The 26,407-nt window shown below is 46.5% G+C and overlaps 1 protein-coding gene across 5 annotated transcripts in view; it reads right to left on the bottom strand.

Annotated features, from left to right (window-relative positions):
• Positions 1–26,407, bottom strand: part of SPEN (spen family transcriptional repressor) — a 65,624-nt gene that overhangs the window by 26,341 nt on the left and 12,876 nt on the right. For all 5 annotated transcript variants that reach the window (XM_050322710.1, XM_050322712.1, XM_050322711.1 and 2 more), the window contains exons 2-3: positions 21,666–21,986; positions 17,920–18,396 (exon numbers count right to left, since the gene is read on the bottom strand). In XM_050322710.1, the coding sequence (XP_050178667.1) occupies positions 17,920–18,396; positions 21,666–21,986 (798 nt within the window). The remainder of the gene's footprint in view (positions 1–17,919; positions 18,397–21,665; positions 21,987–26,407) is intronic.

Below are 26,407 nucleotides of genomic sequence, written 5' to 3' on the forward strand. Positions count from 1 at the left end.
TGGGGGAGGCTAAAATAAGGATTTCAGGGCTGTGGAAGCCTCTGCCCCGTGTGCATTTTTACTTTCCCTTCTCACACCTTGATGCTCAATATCACAACCAACTCCCTGCTCCTGAGTTCAGCCTTTAAAATACTCCACTGTGCTGAGATTGTACCTCTCAAGCAAGAGGCAGCACCGAATTTCTATTTTAACACTGCTTTAAAAGGGGAAAAGGCTCTTTACAGGTTTTTTTCTTTATGAGGATGTTTAAAATATGGAACACACTCTTAAAATCACAGCATTCCACTGGGGAAAAAAATATTATCTTGGGTAACACCCTAAGACATCCAAGTGATGAAGCAGGAGTGTAACAGGGTGATAAATTCTACACAGGAGTCTGAATTCCACACATCTTTGGGAAACCAGGATTATGTTGAAAATTCCCCTTCCCGGGAAGTTTTAGGGATTCACATCTCTAAGCAAAGTAAGACTCTCTGAGACATTCCAGGAAAGAAAAAGTCATTATTTCCTGACTATTTTTAGAAAGGGGATTAAAAAAAAAAAAAAAAAGGCTGCAAGAACAATCCCCTTTTTCTTCAGGGAAACCCCCATCACTTTTCCAATTGAAGAAACATGGATATAATAATTCAAAAGTAAGTCAAAGGTTTGATGTTCTGTGAATGGGAGGATGATGGAAGAGTTAATTATAGCTGCCGTGTCACCCAGTTCTAGCTCACAGCACAATCAAAATAAAGCATCTGACAGGGAATTATGTGGAGTCTCGAGCAGCAAAACACAACCCTTTTTCAGCTTTAAAAATATACAGAACCGAAGCCCGAAAGTTGCTCAAGGACATTTCCCAGAATATTAAAATGAGAATATGGCTTTGCTTTTCCCTGGGAGTCATCCTGAGAACAGCCGCCCGTTGCCAGCAGAGAAAATAAGTTATTAAAAATTCTTCTGGCAAAAGTTGGTCCATAAAGCTTTCTGAAGGAGCTAAGGATATTTTAACATGGGAATGTAACAGGATAAACAAACAGCTCCATAATCTCCTCCCTGAAAGTATCTCAAGTACCAATAAGTTCTGGGGCAGAGGGAAAATGGGGCAAACCCAGCTTTCTAATTTCACTTTGTGTTTCCGCTCCCAGCCTCAGACCGGGGGTGATTGTCTCCAGAGCGTGCTCTGGCACACGGCCTTTTCCCAACATGGGGAAACCTGCTCTTCCACATCCCTGGAAACTCAGTGGAGCAGAATGCCAGCACGACAAACTCATCTCCTGAGCTGTCACAACACACGCGGCGCCGAGAGGGAACCGGGAAGCGGCTCCTCCAACAGCCCAGCTTGGGGCTCCCGGCGCCTGCTCCCTGCTCTGCTCTTCCCCTAGGCATGTGGGATCATTTCAGCATTTAACCAGGATCTCAGATGCTCTTTTGTCCAGCCCAGATACTCCTAAAACCAGTTTCACTCCACGGCATCAAAGTGATTGAGAATAGAGATTTTTGGTTTAATGCTGGCAAAATGAGATGGAAAAACGGAGTTATAAAGGAGCCTGATCCCATTTTAACAAGGACATGAAATCCTTCCCTTGCACATGTCCTTTACCTATTATAGGCGTTCTTTACAAGGCCTTTTAAAATATTTATCTGCATTCTGTAATTGCCTGTGAGTATACAGGGATGTGTGTGTTCTTACACTAGTTATGTATCTGTTTTCCATCAATCAAGACAAAATCTGTTCATAACTTACAGTTTTATCTATGGATCTATTCTCCATTAACCAAGATTAAATCGATTCGTAATCCAGTCTAAATTTTATCCACATGGGCTGAGTCCCAAAGACTCACCACACACAAATCCAGCAATGGGGCTGAAATGCAAAATACACCTGGGTTCATGGAACCACGGAATATCCTGATTTGGAAGGGACCCAGTTCCTGCTCTCAGTCTCCTGCAGCTGATTTAGCACCCGAAATTTTCCTTTTCTCAGTTCTAACTGTAAAAATGAGATTTCCAATCCTGATATCCCACAACCACTCCCCAGAAATCTCTCATTTTTGAGCAATTACAGGTGGCAGGTCTCAGTAACGATGAAGTTACGCTGGGTTTGTGTCTGACAAATGAAAGCACCGAGCAGAGAACACAAAGCCAGCCTTCCCTTTGTTCCCACAAAAGGAGATGAAAGGGAGACTCCAAACCCGTCGATGGAACAGGAGACCCGCTGATTCCGTCAATGGCAGCGGCGCTGAATCAAGAGATCTCACAACCTGCCTGCACCCTTCTGCCATTTCCAAATGTGGGACAGTTGTCACTTCTGCCCATTGATTCGAGAGCCATGAGTCAGCTGCAGGCTGGGGACTCCCCACGGGAAACAAAGAGGGAAGCAAAGTGGGAAACATGGCGGGAAACATGGCTGGAAACACGGCGGCTGTTGTGGAGGGCAAAGCAGAGAGAGGCACTGACACACTGCAGGGGCTGAGCTGCAACTGCAGCTTGAGAAACAGGTTAAAAAAGGCAAAACAAACCAACCTGTTGTTACTCAGAGAAGCTGTGGCTGCCCCAGCCCTGGAAGTGTCCAAGACCAGGTTGGATGGGGCTTGGAGCAACCTGGGATAATGGAAGGTGTCTCTGCCCATAGCAGGGGGTGGCACTGGATGGGTTTAAGGTCCCTTCCACCTAAAATCGGTTCAAACCCTTTGCATTTTTCACGCCAAAGATCAGCCGGGAAAAAAGTAAAAATTAAGATTTTAATTTTTTTTTTTTTTTTTAATAGCTGCCTTCAAAAACTTTTTCACCAGACCTGGTAAACAATCCAGGTTTGGTTTTTTTTTTACAGAAATATGCAGCGATCACTTTTTCCCCTGCCAAAATGAACTGAAATCAGGAACTCTGCGTGGCTCAGCTGGGATTCAACACCCTGTCGGAATAATCTCCGAGTGAAGATTATCTCCTAGAAAGATCTACTGAGGACAGGTTTCCACAGCACCATCCCCGGGTTATTCTCACGCCTCATGTCAGCAGCACATTCCCAAGTGGGGGCAAGAAATCCAAAGCCAGCTCCGAAGGGAAGCAACAGGAACCCTTGTTTTCTTCCTTGTCCCTCCCTTTGCAGATCCCAGTGAAATCACCGTGGATGATCTCCCTGCACAGAACACCACGTGCTGTACGATCAGCTCTAGCCAGAAGGCACAAATCCTCGGGATACTTCAGAGGTTTTTTGGGAAAAAATGCCAATTAGGTTTTTTTCAACCTGAGAAAACAACACCAGAAAATCGCTCCAATTTATTCTGAATGTACCAGTGAGTTTTTTGGGAATAAAAAGTATTAAAAGCACCTGATTGCTGCCAGTCAAGACCCAGAGAAATCTGATGGCAACTGCTTAAAACAAAAGCTTAAAAAATGCATCGTATTCCATTCCAGTAGTGGATGAAAGGATCTCTGCCTGTGAAATACTTTGACTTCTGGATGGAAAATGATATACTGAAATAATATATGCACAGGATTATTACAGGCTGACATTTCTGACCTGCTGCTAAATATGACATGAACCTAAAAAGGTATTTAACCAGCATTTCCCCTATTCTCTACAGCTGTGCAAGTCAAAAAGGCACAGCAAATCACATGTTCCTAACAAAGAAGAGCAGTAACCCATTCCTACAGAACTCCAACACCACCAGCTGTTCTGCACAGAAGAAAGGAGGAGATTCCGAGGAGAAATCACAGGATCCCAGAAGGGTTTGGGTTGGAAGGGACCTTAAAGCTCATCTTGTTCCAATCCCCTGCCACAGGCAGAAATAACCACGATGAAAATTCCAGAGGTCTGGGCACAGGGTGAGCAACTCCTTGTTGGAGCTGATTCCAGCGCTGACCTCAGTGGCCACGTGAGCAGCAGGGAGCTGCTCCCTGCACAGGACGTGTCCCACACCAGGGTGTTCCCAAGGCAAAAAACACTTCTCACACCTGTGGAAATAAACAGTAGGGTTTTTTCCTGGTTCAGAGGAGTTGCTGAACCTGAAGTTGGAGATGTCAGAAAACCCAGCCCAACCTCTGAGGTTGGTTTGTATGAGGAGATCAAGAGGTAACGAGTCACCGCCGCGTTCTGCCGACCGCGGGTGAGCAGTGAAGGGGCTCAGCCCACGCACAAACCACACAGAGCCTCGTGTCACAACAAAGCTTTCCACTGGGAACGTGGATAGAAGAGCAGGGGTGGAGAAATGCAGCAGGGGAGCAGAGAGCTCAGACTCAGGCGGTGTCATTGCCCCGTGCCCATCACCCCGGTCCCCGCAGAGCAAAGCTCGCCGGGATGTGACTCCAGGACATTCCTGGCCCCCGTCCAAGCCGCTGAGAACTTGCCACCCAAGAACTTTGGTTTGTGCCTGTCACACGCCCTGAAGTTTACTAAACAGTCCACTGAGGGGGGAAGACCAAACTTGCTGCATGGAGGCAGCAAACAGCCACAAAAAGTACACAACAGATAAAACCAGCACTTACTGCTCTGAGGAGAGATCATAAATACTGCAGACTAATGGAACAAGGACATCCTCCCTCCCTTAACCCCTTCTGCCTTATCATGCCCAGAGAGGAGACTTCAGCAATCTCCTGCTGGGCTGGAATCCCAAACCTGAAGAAATGAAGCGAAATGATGTTTAAAGGTCAGGGGAAGGCAATGCCACTCAGTGTCCTTTAGCTGGCCAGCTAACAGAGCCTGTTTGCAGAGTTTATTTCAGTCTCTGACCAGTAAGTTTTTGAAGACACAGCCTCCAGGTACTATTTACCATGTATTTACCCCAAGGCAAACATGCCATTTCATCTCTGTGACAGGCCATACATTAATATATATAAATATATTACATCAGTTATTTTGTCCTGATGTCTGACACCTGATCTTTGATGAAGGTTGGAATGAATCATGGAAAAGATGGAGATGTTGCTCAGAAGGCCAGACTGCTCCCACCCCAGAACCACCTTCCCCTGCAGCCGCGTGCCCTCAGAATTTCCAGACAGCCTTGGGCTCCTTTTAATTCTTCCCTGAAACTAAATAATCCATTCTGATTGCTAAAAATATGTATGTTTGTATTAATCCCTGTCTGGTTGAGGAGACTGTGCCCAACCCACAGTCGGTGTTGCCACCTCACTCCTCGACCTACGTCCCTCTGTCCTCGGGCCTGAACTCTGTACAGCCAAGAATTAAAAACATTAACCTGGAGAAAAAAAGTGTTGGTTACAAACACGTCAGACTATCTACAGAGCAAAGATCCAACTCAGCAACAGCAACAGCCTCCTACCGCTGGGAAGGTGCCACTCAAGCCCCTGCTCCCAGCGCTGGGTTTGGTGCTGAAATTTGGGAGCAGCTGAGTTCCCTGCCCTCCCAGCCTCTGGGAAACACAGATGCTCCCTGGGAACAGTGGGATCACTCAGGCTCCACAGGCAGCTCCGGGAAGCCGTAGGAAATGCTTTCTCAGCAAAGGGCCACGGTGACGGAGCTTGGCGCTGGGAAAGATTAAAGTCATCGAGGCCTTGAGGGTGAAGTACAAAGCAGCTCCTCAGCGCAGCTTTCCCACAATTAAACTTCCACCGATGCAAAGAGGGAAGAAAGAGGGTGGGTGTGAGAATGGGAGAGCCCAAAGAGGCTCTGTTTAACATCACCTTCACAGAGGGAAGCCCTGGGTCAGGAACCTTGGTGAGAAGTCCCGCTGCAGCCACCCCCAACTCCCACCTCCTCCAGCCGCGCCGGGATTCAACCAAAGTATTCCAAGCCCTGCCAGGACATGCCTGAAGAAGAGCAGCACTGATCAGTCTCTGATCACAGCAGCTCTGAGAAGCACACACAGGGCAGACCTCACTGCCACGATCCAGGAAAAATGGTTTTCAAGCCTTTGGCCCAAAGTTGGCCAAAAGCAGCGCAATCCCATTAGAGCCCAGAGCCTCTGCCAGCTGCCGGCAGACCATCGGCATCAGCATTCTGCAAACAACACCTCCAAGCGGAGCAAATCTTTAAACAAACCCCCCATTTTAGTCCCGGATTCATGGGAGGTTGGTGTGTCTTTACATTCCTGCATTGCAGAGGGAGGAGCAAGGTAAGAAGAGCCGAGGGCTCTGCCCAAGGTTGCTCCGGGAATCACCGCAGGAACGGGATCAGCAACTCGATCTCCTGGTTCTGGGAGGCCAAATCTTTTCAAAATACCAAGAAAGCAACACAGAATCATTAAGGTTGGAAAAGAGTTCCAAGACGATCGAGTTTAAGATTTAAAGGCAGTCTCCTCAACAACAACAGCTTTCAAGAAGGGACCTACTCTGCATTTTAGGAAAAAAACACCAAAATTCTACTCCAAGTGCTGTCCAGGAGCCAGGACAGTGAAATGCCATTTAAAATTCAACCACCACTGTGTCCAAGTAGGCTACTCAACATTTACTTGTGGGATAAAAAGTAACTTTTTGCCTTGAAAGCACTGTCAAATCATTTCCTGGGAATAAACACTTTTAAATACGATTTTAAACCCATTTGGCATTAACTAAGGTTGAGCACTGGGCATCTTTCAGAAGAAAAGCCTTTTTCATATATATGCTAAAACAAAAAAAAAAAGCCCCGGCTCTGACTCATCTTCAGGTTATTTTTGCAGTTATTTCTTACCACAAAGCTGTCAGTAGATCCCAGCAAAGAGCCCTGCAGAATTAATTCTGTCTTCGTGTTTTCGAAAAGCATCACACCTTGTCTTAAAAAAACCCCAAACCTGGCACTATCTGTCAGCCCTTCCTCCTCCCAAGCCAAAGCACTGGGTTTTTTAGCATCACACAAAACACCATTTGTTGAAATTCCTCATTTGGAGCAGTTTTGAAATGGTGCATCCTCTCCTATAAACAGAATTGTTCCTGGGATGGGAGTTGCAATGGAAGGCATGCCAAGATACACAGCTGATCTACAATGCTGCTTAAGTAAATTTGGGAGCCTGCAAAGCTTAATATAGAAATTCCCTTTATGGCAGATAATGCTGGGGAAGTTTAGCACTTCTAAAAATGGTCACTATTGTCCAAAGAATGAAATCCAAAACAGACAGAGCGACCTTAGCTCTCCATCCGAAATAAATCCATTTATCAAGGGTGTTTTTCCAAGATAATTTCTATTCTCTTACATCTTAGATCATAAAACAGTCCCTCTGATCTAAGGTCCTAATAGAATCTTCTGCAGCCTTTCAAAGAAACACCAAAGAGATGAAGGGAAAAATAATTTTTGAGGTTTGTTTTTTTTTTCACGCCCCTTTTTAGACCAGCGACAGTGACTGGAAGAAGCACAGAGCGCTCTGTAGAACCGGAATGGGAGCTGCTGTTCTGCAGGAAAGGACTGCTTAAAATGGAAGGCCTGGGAAAAAAAATGTCATTTCTGTGATCTCAGGCAGCATACATTAGGGAAGAGAAGACATTTGATGAGTTGTATGCTAAGGATTAATTTGCCATTTAAAAATGCAGGGAACAGATGGATCTCTTGGCTAGGACTATATTTGGGAATTACTTCATTTTGCTGCCCACATGCAAATAAAAATACAACTAAAAGCAGAACTTTTTGTGAGATTTCACATGGGCAGAAAATACTGATGTCATGAAAATAAAAGAAAAAAGACAATGTTTGAATGAAACGGGTAAAGGGCCACAGGTTGGTGAATGTATAGAGGGGCTGGGGAGAAGAATGTGTCTTTATTTTGAGCAACTATGGAGAGTAATGCCAGGCTTAGAAATTAAAAAAAAAGCAAAAGCAACCCAGCAAAACCAGTATCATATGACAGTGTTTGTCACTTTAGAGTAACTTCTGAAAAAGCACCTCATTGTAATTTAATTCCATGGTGTTTGTTACAATTTAGTGATTAAATCTCCACACATGGTCAAAAGTTCACGGATTTTCCTTCCCAAAAGCCTGGGCCGGTTCCATCACACTGACCAAGGATTGTAAAGCATTGATGAGCACTTAACTTGTGGGAAAAATGGAAAAGTAGGGAAAAATACAGAAGCCAATACCTTACACCCCCCCTTGATCCAGTGCCTGTACGCCCCTGGCCTCCACACCACACGGGAGCAGCTGGGAAAGGAGGAGCAGTGGGAGACCACAGGATGGAAGAGAAGTCCTCCAAGGAATTCCCACAGGCAAAGCCTGCGTGCTTCCCTGATGGGATTTGGTGCTCCAAGCCCCCAAACCCTGGCAGCCACACGGACAGTGCTAATCAAGCACCTTCCTTTTCACGCAGGTGATTTCTCCACGTCCGGAGGAAACTGAATATTAAAAAGCAAACCCAACATCAACTCCTGAGACAACTTAAGATACCATCTCTGCTTCTCCTCCAGCAACACAACCAGCCTTTCTGCCCTTCCCTCCACCTCAAAACCAAGCAAACAAACTGAAAACTTCACCCAGCAGAGCCCCGGCCGGCGCAGGACGTGCTCCAGGCTCCGGCACCGGGACAAGCACAGCTCCACACGCGTTTGGAAAGCCAAGAGGAACAGAAAATCTCTACTAACCCGGCAGCTCCCTTTCTGTGACTAGTCATCCTTCACAATCCAACAGGACACACCAGGTAGTAAACAAACATGGAAGGGAGGGACCAACTTCAAAGCAAGTGTGTAAATCTTACATAATTTGAGGGTTTGAGATCTTGCAGCAACCTCTTACCCAACGAGGTGTCAGATGATCCAAGGAGGTCAGACCTGTAGCAGCCTCAGTAAGTAGGACACTCTGCATCTCCCTGAGCCCAGCCTGGCACTGTCTGTCTGTGGGGAGCCGGTGCTGGCATTCCTGGGAATTCACTTTCAGGGAGAACAGTGCCTTTCTTTCGCACGTGATCGCGCCACAAAAGCTCTCTGCTCTCGGATGAAAGATAATAAACACATGAATGCCCTCAGTGCAGGGATCTGCTGCAGATGTGTCTTAATTGCTCCTGGTTCTTACAAGGGCTTGGTGAAGTTCTCGTATTTTTGCCCAGGTATAAAAACGATAAAAATTTCTGGGCATCTACGGAGAATACCAGGTAATCGTGGAAGAAATGAGATGGCCCTGAAAACCACTTCCCTCTCATAGAAAGGATTCTCCAAAAGGTACTTTTCCTGCCATCCTGGATTTCTGAGTGTCTTCGAGCCAAAACCATCGCTTTGAGCTAAATAAAGCAACTGCACATGGAAGCCCAGACATTTCTCAGAGAGAAGGAATTAAAAGGCTCCACGTCTCACTTCTCCAGACAGGAGAGAGCACTCCTGGTTGGAAGGACCAGAAATGAAACAACAGCTCCCTCCTACCTTTGTTACAGGGCTCTTGCCTTGTTTCCTAATGCCAGAGCTATTTTTGCTCTTGTATTAGGCACTGAATGAATAATTATGCAAGGACTTGATTAACATGGCATCTACACAGTGCACATTTCGCTCTTCCTCCCTTTGGAAACTCCACTTTCCTTCAAGGTTTTAAAAAATTAGGACTACATCCCAGCACATAAATTATTTCTCTATACAACATTGAAGTCCTCACCTCTCTCCAAGCCTGTGATTTTCCACTCAGAGCCGCACTGCCTCCTCCTCTCTGAGTGGCATTACCAACTGATGCTCTGGAGTGGGATCCCTAATCTCCTGCTAAGAAGCTTTTTCACTTAAAACCCTGATGCCATCATTAGTGGTTTGGGCACTTGGGAGGATGCCTGGACGTTAAGGGCAAAGCTAAGCCCATCAGGTACACGGTTAATTCAACAGGCAAAGATTAGGGGATGATACTATTTTTTATTTTTTTCCCCAATAAGGCTTATTTACCATTAATTCCCATCCCTGTGACCCTATTTAAGCACAACCTAAAGTTGTTTTTAAGGTTAATGCCAGGTTGCTGCGAGGAGAGCTGTTCTCCCAGCCCTCAGGTTTTAAGGGGAAGATTCTCCTCCTGCATCCACGCCTCTGGCAGAGCCAGAAACATCCTCTTTGGGGAAAAAAACCCCACCAAGTCGCTGTGTTAGCAAGTCCAGAGGGACGCTCTGTCTGGGCTTTAATGGGAACACCGTAGGGTTGAGCCCAGGCGGGGGCTGGATTTCTCCTTTGATCACCGTAATGACGGGTATTTTTCAGGAAGCATTCAATACAGCCTTCCCCTTTTGCTATTCATCCCACCACGTGAATATTCATTAGGAATTATTAAAGCGCCCATTATTCCAAAGGTCTTTAGGACAGGAATGCTCTCCCCCACCTCTGGTGCCTGCGGTGTGTCTCCATGTGAGCTGTCTGACTCCAGCATCGATGCAGACAGGCACTTCCAGACTGCGATCCCTCTAATCTGTGTCAGCGATGATTCACAGCCCGCTTGTATTTCTCCCAAAGAAAGGAGAACCTGGACGGCTCAGGCAGAGGGAGGGAGCCATCCCATCCTAAGGCACCCCACCTTTCCCTGTTTTCCTTGGCTTTTTCAGGGTTGATTTCCCCTCGCTCTCTCGGTGTACGGCAGATTTCTGCCTCAGACTAAGCCCGGCTTCTGAGCAGTAACACGGGCAGCTTCAACTTCCCTGACCTCAGCTAATTCTTTCCTTCCCTCAGCCTACTCAAGATGATTAAGCAAAATACTTGGAAGGAAATCAAAGCCTTAAAAATGCAATTAGAAGTGACCATTTTGTTAATACGCACACGCACAACCCCGAAGTCAAACCCAATCCACTGACAGCACCTGACCTTTGGGGAAAACAGCAATTTTTAGCAGCTCCCACGGATTTAAGGAATAGCCGAACGTCTCCCGCAACTCTGGTGGGAGCAATGCCTTACATACAGCTCAGGTTTTTCCCACTGTCCCTAAATAAGGAGGTTAGAAAGACCTGAAATCGCCAAATCTCACACCAGATACCAGCTCCCACAGACCTGCAGCTGTCCAGGGGCGACTTCAAAACGTTATTTTGAACACACAGTGGGTCTTCCTCCCCCAGCAGAGGAAAAGGCAAGTTCACGTGACGATCTGGATCCAGCTGCCAGAAAACCCTCATATTTGCTACCAAAGATTCTGATCTCATTGCAAGAAACCTTTACAGCACTAAAAATAAAATAATAATCTCTTTAAGAGAATGCAAAACAATAAATTCATTTCAGATTATAAAAATAGTTGTCGTTGTAATAAAACAGAGGTATTTTTCTACAGTAATTTCCACTTCATCCAGCCCTAACATGATGCATTTTTAAGACTCCTTTCCTGAAATAAATTTGGAAGAAGACATGTTTTTTTTTCTCTGCTTGTGAAGAATCAAATGCCACTTTGAAAAAGCAGTTGAGCTTCTGGGCCCCAACACAGAAACAAAGCCTGACAGCCCAGATTTAGATAAACACCTACTTCTGCACATTTAGGAAGCGGCTTAATTGCTTTGTCATTTAGAGCCAGCAATTACCAACAATTACTGGGAGTGCGGCGGGGGGTGGGGGTATTAATTGCAGCCAAATGTCCACTCTTTTTTGGGCCGCTCATGCCAACAAAATGACGTATAAAAAAACCCCAAAAAACAAACACTTGGTTATAATGTTCTAACGTATCATTGCCTATTTATTTAAAAGATGGGGGGTGGGTTCTTCCAGAGGGGCTAACACTGTTAAATTTCTATTTTATTCTGAAATTGTGTCCTTTCACAGCAATGGTGGTGTTAGGATACAGGAAATAAACCCTTCTGCGGATTTTTGGGACTCAGTCCTCCAGCGGGAAAACCGGTGCTTAACTTCTAGAGCGGGCAGAGCATTGAAAAAATAAAATAAAAAAAATAAATAAACAACCTAAAATTGGAAGGTCGAGCGCCACAGAGGGCGGTTTCCTCCCTCGGAGCTGGCTGTGACACGGGTGCTGCTGCTCCCCTTCCCTGCGCTGTGTGAGGGGAAACCTTCGCGCAGCAGCGAGAGCTGCTCCAGCGTTAAGGGCTGGGGGGTGTTCTGTTATAATATTTTAATTAAAAGGGGTTTTTTGGTGGCCATCGCGGTGTTTTTCCGCGGGTTGGGGCGGCCCCGCCCCGGGGGCGGCGCTGCGGGTCCGGCTCCCGCCGGCTCAGACCGGTTCTGAGCACAAACAACCGCCCCCCGCCCGCGGGGGCACCGCGGCGGCAAACACGCGCTTCTCCGCAAAAAACAGACCTTTCCCTCCACAAACACCCTGCTTTCCCTCAGAAACACCCGCTTTTCCCCAAAAAAACACCCGTTTCCCACTCCAAACCCAGGCTTTCTCAGGGAAAAAAGGGAGTGTTTCTTGGGGGAAACACACGCCTTCCCTCCCCCCCCCGCAAAACACCCACTTTTCCCTCAGAAACCCCCTCTTTCCCCCAAGAAAACACCTGCTTTCCCCCCCAAAACGCCCGCTTTTCTCCCCCAAAACACCCGCTCTTCCCTCAGAAACACAACGTTTTGCCCCAAAAAGCACTCGCTCCAAAACCAGCGTCTTTCCCAAAAACAGCCGGCGAGGCGGCCCCGCGACCCCCCCCGGCCGCGCCGCCATTACAGCGCTCCGGCGGCCGTGAGGCGAGAGAAAGCGGCGGGGTTTCTTAGCGAGATAAAAATCTTATTATGCAACGCACATTTTTAATAGCTTAGTGCCGAGTCCAGGGGTGAGGTAATGCGGGCTGTCGGCAGCTGGGGCGGGAGGCTGAGGGACGGGCGGGTTGTGCCGGTCCCTCCCAAGGGCACCGAGGCACCATTTCCTCTCCGCCCCTGAGGAGATCTCTGATATATCGCTCTTTTTTTTCTACAGGAGGATCTATTTATGTGGTTACACATGTGCGGGTACGTCTTTTTTCGGCAGATCTCCGAGTATAAAGGTTTGCTTTCTGTGTTCTAGTCTCTCCAAAGCCATCTGAAAACGTTCTGCCTGTGCTCAATCTCTCGAAAGAAACTCGATACAGTCCCAAGGGTAAAAAACCCACATTTAAAGGATGGTCTTGGTTATATTTAGCTGAGCAGCAGCACTGGCTGAGACGAGCAGAAACACAAGGAAGAACAAAGTGGAAACGCTCGACAGTTGGTAACAAAAACCTGCGAGTATCTGAGGTGGATTTTTTTTTTTTTCATTTTCCTTTCCCTAATTCACATTTCGCCGTGCACAGAGAACATCAAAGCAGCACATGGGTTTATGTGAACAAAAGGTAAAGATGAGGTTTCACCTGACTCTGACAGGATTTACTGTTGCCTTTGTGTAATGGAAAAGGCTTCCTACTCTATGAAATTCTTTAATTTTCATTTTTAAATCTTAGCCTAATTCTTTTCCCATACAAACAGGAGCATGCTCAACCCCGTCGTTCTACCAGAAGAGATTAAAAATATTCAGCTCATCTCTACAGTGCAAAATTTCTGTGGACTTACTGGACCTCGACAAAAGCCATCTCACAGATTCTTCAATAAAGACTAAACAGCTACATTTAACCGCATTTTTCCCGATTTTTCATCTCTTCTCAGCACAGGCATCTCCAAACCCACTCAAAATCCCAAATCCCAGCTAAGTCAGTGATTCATCACTTCTGGCAGCAAACGAAGCAGGAAGGAGGAGATGAAGACAATGGTAGGGAAAGGTTTGCATTATGTAATGAAACTAAAGTCACTTTTTTCTACTTTCACTTCAGTTGTTGACACAGGGTAAGAAAGTCCCTGACAAAATAAAATACACGGGAGGTTTCAGGGAGCCTGTTTTTCCCATGATTAAAATTCTCTTGGCAGTATTTTTCATCAGTTTATTTCAATATTAAGACACACACGTATCCCATTCCAACTGTAACTCCTTGCTCCAGAAAGAATGTCATCTCAGAGAAATCTAAAATTAAAACCAATCTCTAATTACCTTATGCCTTGCCCACTTGTCATGAGAACTTTAAGTACAGCTATTAAAATTACTAAAAAAATTGAATTTTCAAACAGCTGTACATGCAACTGCTTCCCACTGCCTGATTTCAGCAGGGCTGGAATGACTGTGCTCACCTAGATCTTGGTGAAAATAAAATCACTTTTGTGTCTAAGCTGAAATTGCTGTTTTAATTCCACGGTATCTATTTTACATTACAAGCTATAGGGAATTATTCATCCAACTCCAACATCCCTGACACGAGACAACCAAATAAACACTCTTAAAAATAAATTAAAGACGACTACATTGCAAACTATAGGAAATTATTCATTTATCTTAGTAAATCCTCCAGCACCCTTGACAACGGACAACTAAATAAACACTCCTAAAAAATAAATTAAAGGCAAAAGGAAATCTCAGGTCGCTCATCTGTAAATTTACACACACAGGGTGTTCCCTCTTTCACATTCTGGGGCTCAACTATAGGAAATCAGACACTGCCAGGATTTTGTAAATAATTTAAATCTCATCCCAGCAAGGATTTTGGGAGCGAAACATCCCGCTCTGAGGTGGTTCAGCACATCCCTGCAGCAAAGCTTTAAAAATAATCACTAGCACATGGAGCAGCAAGAGATGTGTCAGGCCATCCGACGTTACCAAACTGGATCAAAAAGCCCAGAAATTATTTTTAGTGCACTAGAGCACCTCGACAAAGCAGCCTAGAAAAGAGCTTTTTCTACAAAATAAAAAAAAAAAAAAGGAGGTTGGTTGTTTTTTCCAGGAGGTTGGGCAAGGCACAAACAAAACCTGGTTTGCTTCCTATGGGATCACACAGCCTCCATCCATATCCAGCTCCTTCCATGACACAGTACAGAAAATATGTTTGCTAATGTATCATTAGTGGTCTGTGTCTGAATCACCAAAACGGAGAAATTGAGGCTTCTGGTGGTGGAAAATTATAATTTTCAAGGTTTTTTTACTCTTTCAAGGTGATAAAAAAATTCCATCAACGCTTCTGCACGATATGGGTGGGGAATGAGCAATCTCCTGTTAAGAGCATTTCAAAACACAAATTCCTCCTCAAATCCACACAGGAACCACCCACATCCACCAGCTTCCCCACCTTAGCCCAGCCAGGCAACTTCTGAGAGGCCACAAAATACCCCGAATAAAGCCCAGCTTCACAGGATATCGGTTATTTTTAACATGTTCTTTTCAGGTTTAGTTTCTGAATTACTCCCTTGCAGCTCCATTACCTGCAAAGGCCTCCGAATAGCAATTTAAAGCAAAGCTTAGCTGAGAGCCAACACAACAAACTCTGAACCTTTATGAAATAAAGGCTTTCTGTGGGGTGGTTTTGAATTTTTAAGCAATCTGCAGAGCACCTTTCTGACATTACTGACCGGGAAAATCATCTCCATTTAATCAAACTGTTATTTCCTTCACGCAGCTCTTGAGAACCACAAGCAAGGAAGCCCAAACTTCTCCTTCACCACCCTTCTGCCCACAAAGGACAGTGCCAGGCACAAAAATTCCACCGGTGCTGAACACCCACCAGGTGCTCCAAACACCCCCCGGGGAGCAGGCAGGAACCACCTCCCTGAGGAAACACAACTTCACCTTTTCCACCCGCCAGCTGAGACCAGAGTGACCAAGTTCTTCTGCTTCAGAAGAGTTCAGTGCCATAAAGACCCTAATAATTTCATTAAGTTGGCCAGTTCCACTTATAAAGAGGCCATAAGAATCTCCAGCTTGCTAAAATCCCTGGGAATACCACGGAAATGACAGGAAATAATTAACTCTCCTAACAAATGAAACTGGAAACACTGCACAGCGAGTGGGAGCACCGTGAAAAGGGGGTGAGGCAACTTTCGCTCGCCACAGGGTACGAGGGGCTTACTATTTACATGGCAAAATTCAGAGTGTGCTGAAAATGAAACAGAAAAAAACACTTGTGCTTGAAAAGGCTTCAAGGCCAGGTGGAGTTTTGCTTCCCCAAGTAAAGAGAGGGTTAAATGTTTATTAATATCTCACTGATTGCTGAGAAAGGTGTAAAACTCCTCTCTCTTCAAAATTAAATAGACAATCCACCTTGACTGAGTTTGATTTTACTATATTATTAAGAAAAAAAGTTTATTTCCTCCCTGAGTGTCGTCTACTTTTCCATTACTACAACCAGAAATTGCCAAGAAAATGAAACGCTCAAGCACAGCAGACGCCACTTTTCTTCTCATTAAATCTGAAAACTTAGTTCCAGTGGGATTGTATTTAGTCCTCTCAAATTCAGAACAAGATTTCATCCCCCCTTGACATCCCAACAATGACATTTTATAAATATTACGAGTTTCTTGGACTCCCTTCTCACTCTGCAAGGAGCAAAGGAGCACCAGAAGAGATTTTTTTTCCCCCTGCTTGAGATTTTTTTATTAAACCTTAAATGTAACCAGCTCTCCTTTCAAATCCATCTTCTCCATAATTTTTTTTTTGAGACCTCTGGAAATCTTGCTGATTTTTTTAAGTGTGGAAAATCTTTGACAAAGGGTTGTCTTTATCCAAGCCTTAAGCTCTCACTGAGAGAGGTGTTAGAAATAAAAAACCAGGTGCTTACAGCAGCCTAAAAGTCCTCTCAAATTCTTCTTCACCTGCTCTCCAGCCAAGACCCAACCTGGATTTCTAAATCCAGGAGGAGAAAACAGTAATTAAAAGAAGTAAATAAATATTTGCATGATTCTTTAGACATGAGAGGGTGAGGAAATCGGAGGAGGAGAAATGGATTTCCTCATCTTCCCTTCTGCAGGCTCTGCCCTGTGTCAGCCCATCTCACCCTTCCAGAAGGTCCAACGTTCAGGCAGGAAAGATTTGGTGAGAATAATTACCTTGATTAGAGATTTATACCAGTGGTAAATTCCATTCCTGGTGATAATCACAGAATCTCAGACTGCTTTGGGTCGGCAAGGACGTTAAAAGTCCATCCCATTCCACCCCCTGCCAGGGGCAGGGACACCTTCCACCAGCCCAGGTTGCTCCAGGCCCGTCCAACCTGGCCTTGGACACTTCCAGGGATGGGGCAGCCACAGCTTCTCTGGGCACCCTGTGCCAGGGCCTGCCCACCCTCACAGCCAGGAATTCCTTCCCAGTATCCCATCTAACCCTGCCCTTTGGCAGTGGGAAGCCATTCCCTTGTCCTGTCACTCCAAGCCCTTGTGAAATCAAACACTAGGTATTTATTCTACTGATACACTTATTTACTTAATGAATATTTTCAGTTTTAGAAAAGACCTGGTATGCAAAGGGAACGCTGCCAACGCTGCAAACCCTCCTGAGGAGCAGAGCTCTTCACCAAAGAGCAGAAACATTTATGGGGGCAATTGTAGCTTCATGGTTTCCATCTTAGGGTAAATTTACTCTTAGAAGGCTAAAAATCAGAGAGGCACTTCAACACGAATTTAAAAATTATTAGAAGAAATCAGGGATTACCTCTGGCACCTTCTTTCCACCCTGTAGGCATTTTATAAAGCCACAAATACAGAACTATGGCAGAACCAAGGACATGGGTGCATCACTAGCAACAGCCAGATTGGATTATTTCCTTTTAATTCGTCCAAATCTACAATTTTTGCTGCGAGGCAACAGGGGAAAAAATGGGAAGGCAACAAATCAACCTTTAAATGTCAGCAGCGACAGGGAATGAGAGGAGACCGAACAACACCAGTCACCTTTTCCCAAAGTACCTTACACTGCAGCCTGTAGAAATAGCTGACCTTAAAATTTGCTTATTCCCTCACTGAAGCACATAACAGTGACCCTGTTCTCCAAGCACACACAAGTGACACCGTTCTCCAAGCACACCAAAGTCCCGCCATCCCCCAAGCTCAGGGGCAGCGAGGCCGCGTGTCGGTACATCCCTGCTTTGCCCAGCCAGTGCCTGACGGACACCGCACGGATCCACCATGGAAAATAACCAGCGATGCCAACAGCATTCCCCTCAGAGCCATCTCATTCCAACTGAGCCTTTTGCCATGTATCTCCACTTCTCCAGCAGTGACTGACGCTTTGCCATGAACACCCCACCGTTGCACAGCCCGAGCTCACACCTCCTCGCCGCCTCGGCAAACGCCCCGCATGCCGCCGGCACAGGGACCTACCTGTCGCTGCTGGTACTGCTGCTGCTGCTGAGGGAGTCGCTGCTGGAAGATCTGCTCCTGGAGCCGCTGCCGCTGGGGGAGCGGGCGGGCCGGGCGGCCTGGCTGGGCAGCCGCTGCGGGGACTGCGTCCGGGACTGCGACGAGTGCGGCGACCGGCTCCGGCTGTGCTGGTAATTCCGCTCCGGCCTTCGGCCTCGTACCTCCCGCGTAATATCATCCCTGTAGATATCCCTGTGTACCACACTGGGCAATGTAAACTGCTCCCGGGCCCTAGGTTCGTAACGGGGGTCGTGAGCGTCAAAACGGTTCGGACTTCGACTCCGAGAAGTGTAATAGAGCCCGTGTTGTAAGGTCCGCTCCCGAGGGTCTCTATAGTAATCCTGATCGTAATGTCTCGTCCGATCAAATCCTCCCGTCCCCCGCTCATGGTGTCCATAGGCACTATGTTCATAAGCACGCTCCCTGTTATCTGAAGCCCTGCATTTGGGAAGGGGGAAAAATATCGCGTCAGAAAGGGGCAGGCACAGCTAAAAGCAAATCATGCAAACATTCACGGCAGCACTCGGCTCATTGTGCGACTGCTTCTCTGCTAACCAGCAATGACCTACCAAGCAAACACTGACAAACTTCAAAACGTTTTACTTGACTCCAGAGTTATATTCGTATACGATCAAGCTGAGCAATCATTTTGGTTTAATCACGATACGGGGCTTTCATGACCAGCATCTCGCCTGCACAGGAAAAAAGTTCTGCTTTCCAGCGCAGAGTCCTCATCTCAGTTGTGTCTGGTTTTGGTTAAGTTCAGTAAACAAGAAAAATTTCACGTTGCAGACATCACCATAACTTCTTTTCCCCGCTCCCCTCCATTTTTGCTTAAGAGCTTCCACATTTTTTTCTGAGATTTACTGGAGCTCTCGTAATTATCCTTCTGCAAAAATGGCGTGGCAAAGCGGGCTGTAGCCATGAAAGCCTCCGTGCAAAGCATGACCCAGAGGTAAAGAAGCTGCTTTCAAAAGGGGTGGCATAACCCATAGAGAACTCCCAGAAAATTAGGGGGCTTCTTGTTGCTGTTCTAAAATATTTCACCCTCTTGGAAGGAATTTTGGTCTCCCCAGACTGCTACACTCACGGACATCTCCATTACTAACGCTAGAACTGCAAGGATGCAGGTCCCCAAGACCCTGCACAAGGAGCAGGAATCCAATTTTCAGGAGGTGTTTTTGTTGCGATTGCTGCTGTTGCTGCAATCACAGAATTTCTATCTCCATGACTACGCTGCTTTCCAGCAGCTACAGTCCACTGGCTTTCAGTATTTCCAACATTTTGGTTGTCAATTGAGAAAGGCTCGGTGATGTTCAGAGTTAGAGTCATCTCTCAAATACAGAGATAGTAAAACTGACAGACAAAGGAACATTACAAATAGTTGAGGGGTCTAATTTAGAAGTACCAGGACGGTACGTCTCAGTTACATCCACAAAATGGAAATCCAGATTGATTACGTTGAACGTTCAAAAAATGCTCGTAAAACTCTAAATATGTCAGGGTAGACAAAGTTAATTTAAAAATTAATTATCCATCTTATGAAGGACATTTCGACCTTTTTTTTTTTTTCCCAGCCTTCTCTCTTAGATTCTTCCTTCAGAATCAGTTATGAGTCACTTCAATCCCCCTGAATCCTGATAACCCAATTCTGCCTTGTGCCTACTCCTCCTCTCCTGCATCACAGCTCTAGTTCAAATGGCAGAAATATTTCAGGGATCTCTGATAAACTGAAAATTGGATTTAAATCTTTTTTTGATTAGCATCTCGGGAAGTTCCTTCCATTCCTTCTCCAGTGAATCACCAGATCCTTAATCCTCTCAATATATTCACCCTCTGTTGTCGTATCAAGCTTTCTAGGGAGCTTGCTCACGTTTTACTGCATTTTTTCTCTCCAATTATATATAAGAAACTACTTTACTCATGCAACAGAATGTCATTAACTTTACATCTGCTACAAATTCATTGTTGCCTTTCTACTTCCATTACCTCTTGCTCGCAACAATGGAATTTGAAAAGATATTTCAGGATCTGGCACAGAAACATGTCTCTGTTTTTTTTTTTCTTCCCCCCTTTTGAAGGACCAGGATCAACAATTTTATAAACAATTGCATTTAGCATCCTAGGAGGTGTTAATCAGTGAGAGCTGATTTAATGAGGTCAGAGAAAAAGCAGTATTTTCTAGCGGGTTACTGCTACCGAGCTGACAGAAAGAACAAATCCTTATCCGTGAGAAGGACACAGAAGACAGACAGAGGAAGCAGAGCTGAACAGCTACTGGCTACAGTGCTTTCTTCATTTATCTATTAGTACTAAGTGCTACTGGAGTTAGTGGAAAGAGAGGGTTTGACTTGGGTTAGGAGAGGGGCTAATATACACAGGGCAGGACATACCAACCTTTTCCAAGTGTGGAAACACGACCTATATTCCCAATTAAATCTAGGGAGAGAATTGTGAACATAACTTCCCCAATTTTGGCCCCTCTTACAGGGGTAATCCACCTTCTTAATGGGCAAGGGTGTCAAATGATATTTTAGATGAACCAACAAGAAAAAAAAAAAATCTTAGTGACAAGACACAAAAAAAAAAATTCCACTGGACGGAAGTAGTCCCAGACTGAAACCGTAACTCTGAAACCCCCAGACTTCTTTCTTGAGACAGAAGGCACTTAAATAGATCCATTATTTTAACTTCCAGCCCTAAGTCTGAATCAAGCAGCTGGTAGAAGATTCCCCGAGGCCCGAGGGCCCTCACGCTGCTGCCCACGGGCATCCTCTGGCCGCCTTGGTAACCATCCAGCCCAGTCACTCCTCACTGGTGTATCCACAAATGGCATTAGCACCACGTCCTTAAAGCTAAAGTATGTTTAATGTGGAGCAGCAGAGAGCTCTTTAAGAGACTAGATAGTAATCCACTCCCCATGGCTACTGGCGTCTTGACTGTATAGCATCCAATAAATTCAAGGCAGTAGTTCTTATCCCAGCATTAAAAAAGAAAATAAAAACACTATAATTTCCAAAATTTAGTAATGTCCGTCATCTCTTTTTGCCAATACCATCAGAAAAGAATAATCCCAATAACTTGGAAATGATGTAGATCCAAAATGGAACCATCACAAGCTGCCTTCGGTCTTCTCCATCCAAGCGTTATTTCCATGGCTAAGAGTTGTCGGTAGAATCCAAGGGGCTGTATCATTAAAGTCTTACTAGAAATTTTGTGGTGACAATCCAATTAACATACCCACTGCGTATAGTGAGAACTGAGGACTAGGCATCAAGCTTTCACCGAATTTTAGGTTCTAGTATTCCGAAGATACTCCACAGAGAACTTCGCCACATGTTGTAGAGTAAGATAGCTCCATCTGGCAGCAGGGATACATCCAGCAAGGCCTTAATATTATCCAAGAAATGGGATCGTTACTTCTAGAAAAGAGTAACTCCAATATCGATGCTGGCCAAAGGAAATCTTCCATCTTAAAACCACCTTATTTCAAGTGTAGGTAAATATCCAACCAGCTGCAGGACACATCCTCTATGGATCCACAAGGTACCAGCCACTGGGATAGAAATCACTTCCGTTTCCAACCCAAAATAGGAAACATAGATAATTCCCAAAATTTTAAATCCATCTGGGGGCCCTAGATACGAGTTTGTGTTTCTCACCATATCAAATACAAAATACCTGCCTAGAGAAACCTTGGAACTTACCCATCAAGTCTCCGCTCATAACGTCCTTCCCGTGCATGAAGTGATGGTGGGGGGCCGTAAGTGGGCCCCCCACCACCTCCTCTGAACCCAGAAACCTCTCTACTACGAGATGCTATGGAAACTGTATCATCCAATCCCCGCGCAGCACTGGGAATGGTTCCTGGCTCATTATAATCCGTCCGTAGGTCTCTATCTCCCATTTTGTTGACAGAGTTGTGTGCCTTCTGTGCACTTTTGATGTCCACAAAATCCACAAACGCTGCCACTCCGCCTTCCGACCCCCTCTTAGGGAGGATTTTGACGCTTTCGACACGTCCATATCTGGAAGAGAAGCAAAGCAGAGCACACAGGTTAGTGCTGGTGTTCAATAGCATTGCCTCATGCACAGCAACACCCAACCCTCTGCCCTTCCCATGCAGCAGCAAAATCAATCGCTGGGAGAAGATTTTGCAAAAGAGCAAAAGCCATTTGGAGAGGGGAAAGGACCATCTGAACTTCCCATGATTACATCTGAACTCCTCTCCTGGTGTGGGGAGCCGAGCACGGGATCACCCTTTTATAGCAACAGAGCAACAACAACAGAAGGAACAGAGAGGCGTTCAAACCAGAGCACCCTGTGTGCCATCAGTCTGCCAGGAGAGGCACAATTAAAACAAAACCGTGTCACGACGAAAAATACAGCCAGCCCAGCCATCTTCTTAGGGAACAAGTGACCTTGACACAGCCATTCCACTGCTCCCAGCTGTATTTAATCCAGTCTTCACTGTGATCCTCATTCCTGATCTCTGCTTCCAACACCTCGCGGGACACACGGCCCACACAGCACCCCCAGAGCGGGCTGTGATTCACGGGGTTCCACTCCCCACCCCCAGCACGGACCAGGCCACACGAGGAACGCCAGCGGGAATGTGACACCACCCCACGTAACGTGTGTTCAGTAACTGCAACACCGGCACCGAGGGATGAGTAAGTGTCTGTGTAAAATAAACCCAAACATGTTTGTGTACACAAGGGAAGAAAGATGGAACAAACACATTGGAATAACTTGCATCAACTCACAGCAGAAAGGACAAAATGGGAGGGATGAGTGCAGTGATGTCATGTTTTGGTTGCTTAGTTCTCTCAGCCAAGAGATTCAGAGCAAACCAGGGAAAGGCTTTGAACTGCAGTGGGTAATCCAGGACAGAAAGAGGCAAAACCCCTGCATTTTTGAATGTGCTGACACAGAGGAAAGGGACACACAAATAAAAATCCCAGTCAGGAAGTATTTGTAAACTCCATGAAGAATTACTGCAAGAATTTCCTCTTCACAGAGGCAGCACAAGGATGAACAGATGTAAACAGACCTTACACAGGCAGAGTTTTCAGCCATACACCAAGGGAAAAGGGAATCCAAGGGCCGGGCTGGGGCGCAGCCGCCGTCAGATCCCGCAGCTGCCTCGGTTTCATGCCTGGCTTTCCCTGCACCTCACAAGTTCATCATTGTTGTGGGATGACTAATCCTTAAATACGATCTGAAAGCCTGCCTCGCTCGCTGCTGCCTTGTCATTCCAGCCTGACCTACTACACTTACACAGAACCTGCTCTGGATTGAGAGCCCTTTTTTCCCTGGTTTACACTCCACTGAACACGGATGTGTGCAAACAAGAGCACCTTTTGAGGCAAAAAGTGCCTTTTTGGGCATAAAAAGACACGGTTCCATATGGGGCATGTTCTTGCCTCTCAGCTCTCCAGAACAGAGCTTGTCACCTTTGTACTCCTGGGTACAGAGGGTGACATTAATTCTTGGGAGCTTCTCAACCTGTGATACCAAACTGATACCTTGGTTATTTTTATTTATTTATTTCTATTTTATTTAATTAAAAGTTTCAAACACTGGCAAACAGAACTGCTCCTCAAAGTTTGCACCCTTTGGAAGCTGGATATAGCTATCTGGCCTTGAAGGCAAGATTTAGAAAGCCCAGAGGAGGAGATGGTTAATAAAATCTGTGTGAGGGGAAAAAAAATGGCCTAATTGGACGTGCCAGATGTAGAGAGAGAAGGAACAGGAAAGGAAGGAGGGGGAAAGAAAACAGGAAAGAGCCTATTTGAGCAAATGTTCATGCCATGAATGAACGTGACAAAAAATAGGAAAATCATTCAGAATCCTAGTTAGGACCACCCTTGGACACGTGTTTCAGCACCAGTTCTCTACCAATAAAGATGTAACAGGCCAGAGGGCTCCAACCCTCCCATGCAGTGAGTTCTTCTCAGCCATGTAGTTCCCAGTGGGACGGAGTAGATCATGGACTCTCCTGTTGCTGGAACACGTTCAGTTCCTGGCAACACGAGTCCATATTTACCTACAGTCTTCTGGGGGGAGGGGAACAGTATCTTAAATGGTATCAAAATCCCTAAAATCCTAACTGCCCTTTTACTGCAGTCACCACAGCCCACCTCACATGAAGTGCTGCCTGTGGTGACACAAGAACTGGGCTCTGACCACCTCGACAATTACTGCCCCATTCTGAAATCCTAACCCCTGTGTGTTATACGTGCACGCAGTCAGACCTCAATCAGTTTTCTTTTGCTGCAGAAGATCCAGAATGTGTTCAAATGTTCAAATATTCAAGGTGATGCTGCCCAGAGAGAGAGAAGATAGAAAACATCCATCTAATAAGGTTCCCCTGTACCATAAAAGTCACCCAGCAAACGCACAACTCCCCCCCAGTGTTAATGTTTATACTGGGAGAAGTGTATTTTGGTAATTAAAAAATCAGGTGTTTTTTTTTCAAACTAAGAAATGCATGGGGGAGGCTACTCCTGTACTCCACTGCAGCCATGGTACTACATCACTCCCCTCGGAGATGGCGCCTTTTAATCCCCCTGTTGTTATCCAGACACACAAATATACGCTGTGCTTTGGTGTCCTGCCCCGTACCCTTGGCGAGCCCTCGGGATAATCTGTGACAATCGTCTTTGCTGAAAGCAAGGGAGGCAGGCGGGGGAGGAGAAAGGGACCAGAAAGGAGGGGGGGGGGGGAATGAAAGAAAACCGGCCCTGAGTATTCCAGGACAGCTGCTGGAAGAGGAAGGTTGCATTTTCCGTGCGATTCCAGACACCCTGGGGTCCCCACCGGAGGATCCATGTGCCGAGGGATCCGGCCCGGCCGCACCCATTGGCGTCTCTCCGAGCTGCTCCCGTCTTGGCAGATGCTGCCGGGAGGAGACCGGGGGGGGGGAGAGGAGGGAGATCTGCAGTGCTGCATCACCACAAGGCTTCACTGCAGCACAGGAACACGTTACAGGGAAAAAAACCATGCTCCTTTCGGGAGGGCCGGGGGAGGAGAGGCGGCGGCAGCGCTTCCCAACGCTGAAGCGAAGGCAAGATGGAGGCGAAGGCGCTCCGAGCGAGACCTTTGTCCGGCCAGAGGGCTGGGAAGAGGGGACAAAAGCCCAGGGGAGGCACGGCCGCAACCTTCGGCAGCGCTGGCAGAGCGGCTCCTCTCAACCTTCGCTCCACCTGCGCGTCAGCCCTTCCCAAGGCTGCGTTTTGCAATCGCTGCCAGACCAACAGAAACAAAGAGGCGCCTTCGCTCGGCTCCGGCTCCGCAGACTACGGAAAACGAGGCGTTTCGGTGCCCTTTCCCGTCCGCGGCTCCGGCCGGTTAATCATCAGCTCCGGGTCACGGCGAGGGCCGTGTTTTCAGTAGGCTGAAGCAGAGGGGACGAGGACGTGCGAGAGCTGTTATGTCACCGAGCCCCTCCGCCGGCAGCGCGACCGCAGCCCCCGGCTGTAAACACACATCGAGCGGCACCGGCAGGAAAAAGTTGCTCAATAATCACGGCCCGAACAAAGCCTCGCTAATCCAGCTTTTCAGACAAAGAGAAAGAATTCATAATTTAAGCATTATCGGTTTATTCACTGTAGATCAAAGCACCTCTATATTCAAGCAGCTGCAATGTCCCTGGGCTCTTGGCACGGCTGCTCGGCGTATTTCCCTCGCTCTCCAGCCCTTCCTCCCGTACCGGCAGACAGCGCGGCCGGGTTGGGAAACGCAGCCTCGGCCAGCTCAAGGCTGGGCTGGTTCCTCCTCCCCAGGGGCGACGTGTCACCCAGACACAGCCAAAGCCACCCCACGACCTGCCTCACACCGGGGTATCAGCACCCTCGGCTTTCCATTTCAGCTTTGCTGCAACAATTCCATAAACTCATTAGGATCTTTACAGGATGATCTACACATGACAAGAAAAGGTGGGTTGGAATCAGGGAGAATTCATTTTTTAATATAAACCAAATCCCACTTTAAATCACAGAACCTCCTGATTTCTCACGCTGAGCTCCCCCCCCCAAGCTTGTGAACACCTTTTATATCCATCTCCAGCACTGCAGAGTTCTGCAGGTCAGCTCCATCCCAGCCTAGAAACCTACCCTGCATTTTAATTTCTAAGCCAACACAGTGCTACACTCCAGATACTCCTAACTGTAAGACACCCTGCAAGACCCAAAGCAAGCCAGCAGCTCTTTGTGCGCGTTGCTGCGCCGCTCATTACGAGCATGATTTGACAAGATGCCCCGATACAGGAGGACATTCGAGTATTTTGCATTCACTTGGGTTCCCTTTGGCTACATCCAGATATCTTTAGCCATCTGAAAAGCTCGGCTGATTTTTCCGTGCCACGCTCAAGCTCCTTCCTCCTCCGTGATTATATAACCCCGGCAAGCCCCAGCCTGCATTATTCAGTAGAACGCTCGCACAGCTT

The sequence above is a fragment of the Myiozetetes cayanensis genome, unplaced genomic scaffold (assembly GCF_022539395.1).
Source record: "Myiozetetes cayanensis isolate MyiCay16 unplaced genomic scaffold, myiCay2020 scf28, whole genome shotgun sequence".
Lineage (NCBI taxonomy): Eukaryota > Metazoa > Chordata > Aves > Passeriformes > Tyrannidae > Myiozetetes > Myiozetetes cayanensis.